The 1,553-nt window shown below is 46.2% G+C and overlaps 1 protein-coding gene across 1 annotated transcript in view; it reads left to right on the forward strand.

The window, feature by feature from the left end:
• Positions 1–230: 230 nt before the first annotated feature.
• Positions 231–1,553, forward strand: part of pou6f2 (POU class 6 homeobox 2) — an 80,086-nt gene continuing 78,763 nt past the window's right edge. The window contains exon 1 of the mRNA XM_030770110.1: positions 231–393. Coding sequence (XP_030625970.1) covers positions 231–393 — 163 coding nt within the window. The remainder of the gene's footprint in view (positions 394–1,553) is intronic.

Here is a 1,553-nt window from a genome sequence, read left to right on the forward strand (position 1 = left end):
GAGCATCTCTGGCAGCGAGAGGGAGAGAGGGAGCGAGAGAGAGAGAGAAAAGAGAGAGTGAAAAGAGAGAGAGACAAACACAGAGTGAGAGAGAAAGAGTAACAGCCTAAGCCAAAGCCTAACCACCTCTTTCCTTCTTTTCTTTCTTTTTTTTTTTCTTCCCTCTCTCTCTCTCTCTCTCCGTTTCCCCCACCTGCGCTCCTTTCGTCCCCTCCCCCCTGTAGAATCCAATGATTACGGGCCAGCTGAGTAAGCCGTTGCTCTCTCTGCGCGGCGACATGGATGCCTCGGAGCTGCGCGAGGAGGACAAAGCTGCCAGCCCAGACAGCGAGCTCAACGACGATGCCCTGCTACTGTCCGCCGACAGCGCTGACGGAGAGGACAAACCGTACGGTCAGTCCCTCGTTCCCGCACAGCCCTGACGGCCAGCTGGGAGAGCAGGGTCAGGCGGCGTGACTGCCTCTGCCAGCGTGTGTGTGTGCGTGTGTGTGTGTGTGTGTGTGTGTGTGTGTGCGTGCGTGCGTGTGTGTGGAATAGTCAGGAGAGTGATGCTCAGGTACACGGCCGTTGAATAGTTTTGTGCGTTGGAGTGTAGTTTCGGTGGGAAGCAGAGGTGAAACAGAGCAGAGAAAAGTTGACTGGTGATTTTGAATAGGCTGGAATAGGTGGTGTGAAAGATACAAGCGGTGGAATCTTTTATGAAAAGTGAGTCTGGGTGAATTAATTCAAGTTAAAGATGGTTTTTTTTGTTTTGTTTTGTTTTGTTTTTTTTTTTTAGTTTTGGTTTTGGTCGTCTGCAATTTCATTCAGCCTTTGAGAAACTGTCTCAGAAACTGTCTCAAGTCTGGATTTACTCTTCAGCTTAAACTCAGTTGGAATGTTGTTTCATCAACAATTTCATTCTCAAGTCTCTGCAGAACAACACTATTTTAGTTTATTCAGAATTTGCAGTAAAACGTGTGTGTGGGAACATAATGGTCATTCTGCGTATCTGGAGTTGGCAGGTCGGTGGTGTGACACAGGTATGTGAAGAATAGTTGTTTGGTTGCCATTTAGAAGAGCAGAGAAAAGAGACAGAAAACTGGGGCAAACAGGAGCCACAAACACATATACACACGTGCAGACACACACACACACACACACACACACACACACACACACACACACACACACACACACACACATAGACGCAAGCACACACACACACACACACACACATACATATATATATACAGAGAGACTCACACTCATCTGTCATTGAGTGTGACATTTCTTCACATTTGAGATCTCCTCCACTGAAGCTGCAGAGAAAAATGAGAGAGAGAAAGGCTCAGAGCCCTGAGGGGGGAAAAGGCAATTGTTGTGCGCTAGCTTAGCTAGGTTCACGTGAAGCAGCGATTGGAGAGGGATATGTTTCATATTCATATTCGTTATGCCTGTCAGGATCTTACCACTTTTCATTGAAGAGAATTTTTTTTTGTCTAACTTGCCTGTGGACTTTAAAACATGCTTTGTCATCGAGTTATTGTTTTAGTTATAATCATTGTTACAGT

This window comes from Chanos chanos, chromosome 3, assembly GCF_902362185.1.
Source record: "Chanos chanos chromosome 3, fChaCha1.1, whole genome shotgun sequence".
NCBI classification, from domain to species: domain Eukaryota; kingdom Metazoa; phylum Chordata; class Actinopteri; order Gonorynchiformes; family Chanidae; genus Chanos; species Chanos chanos.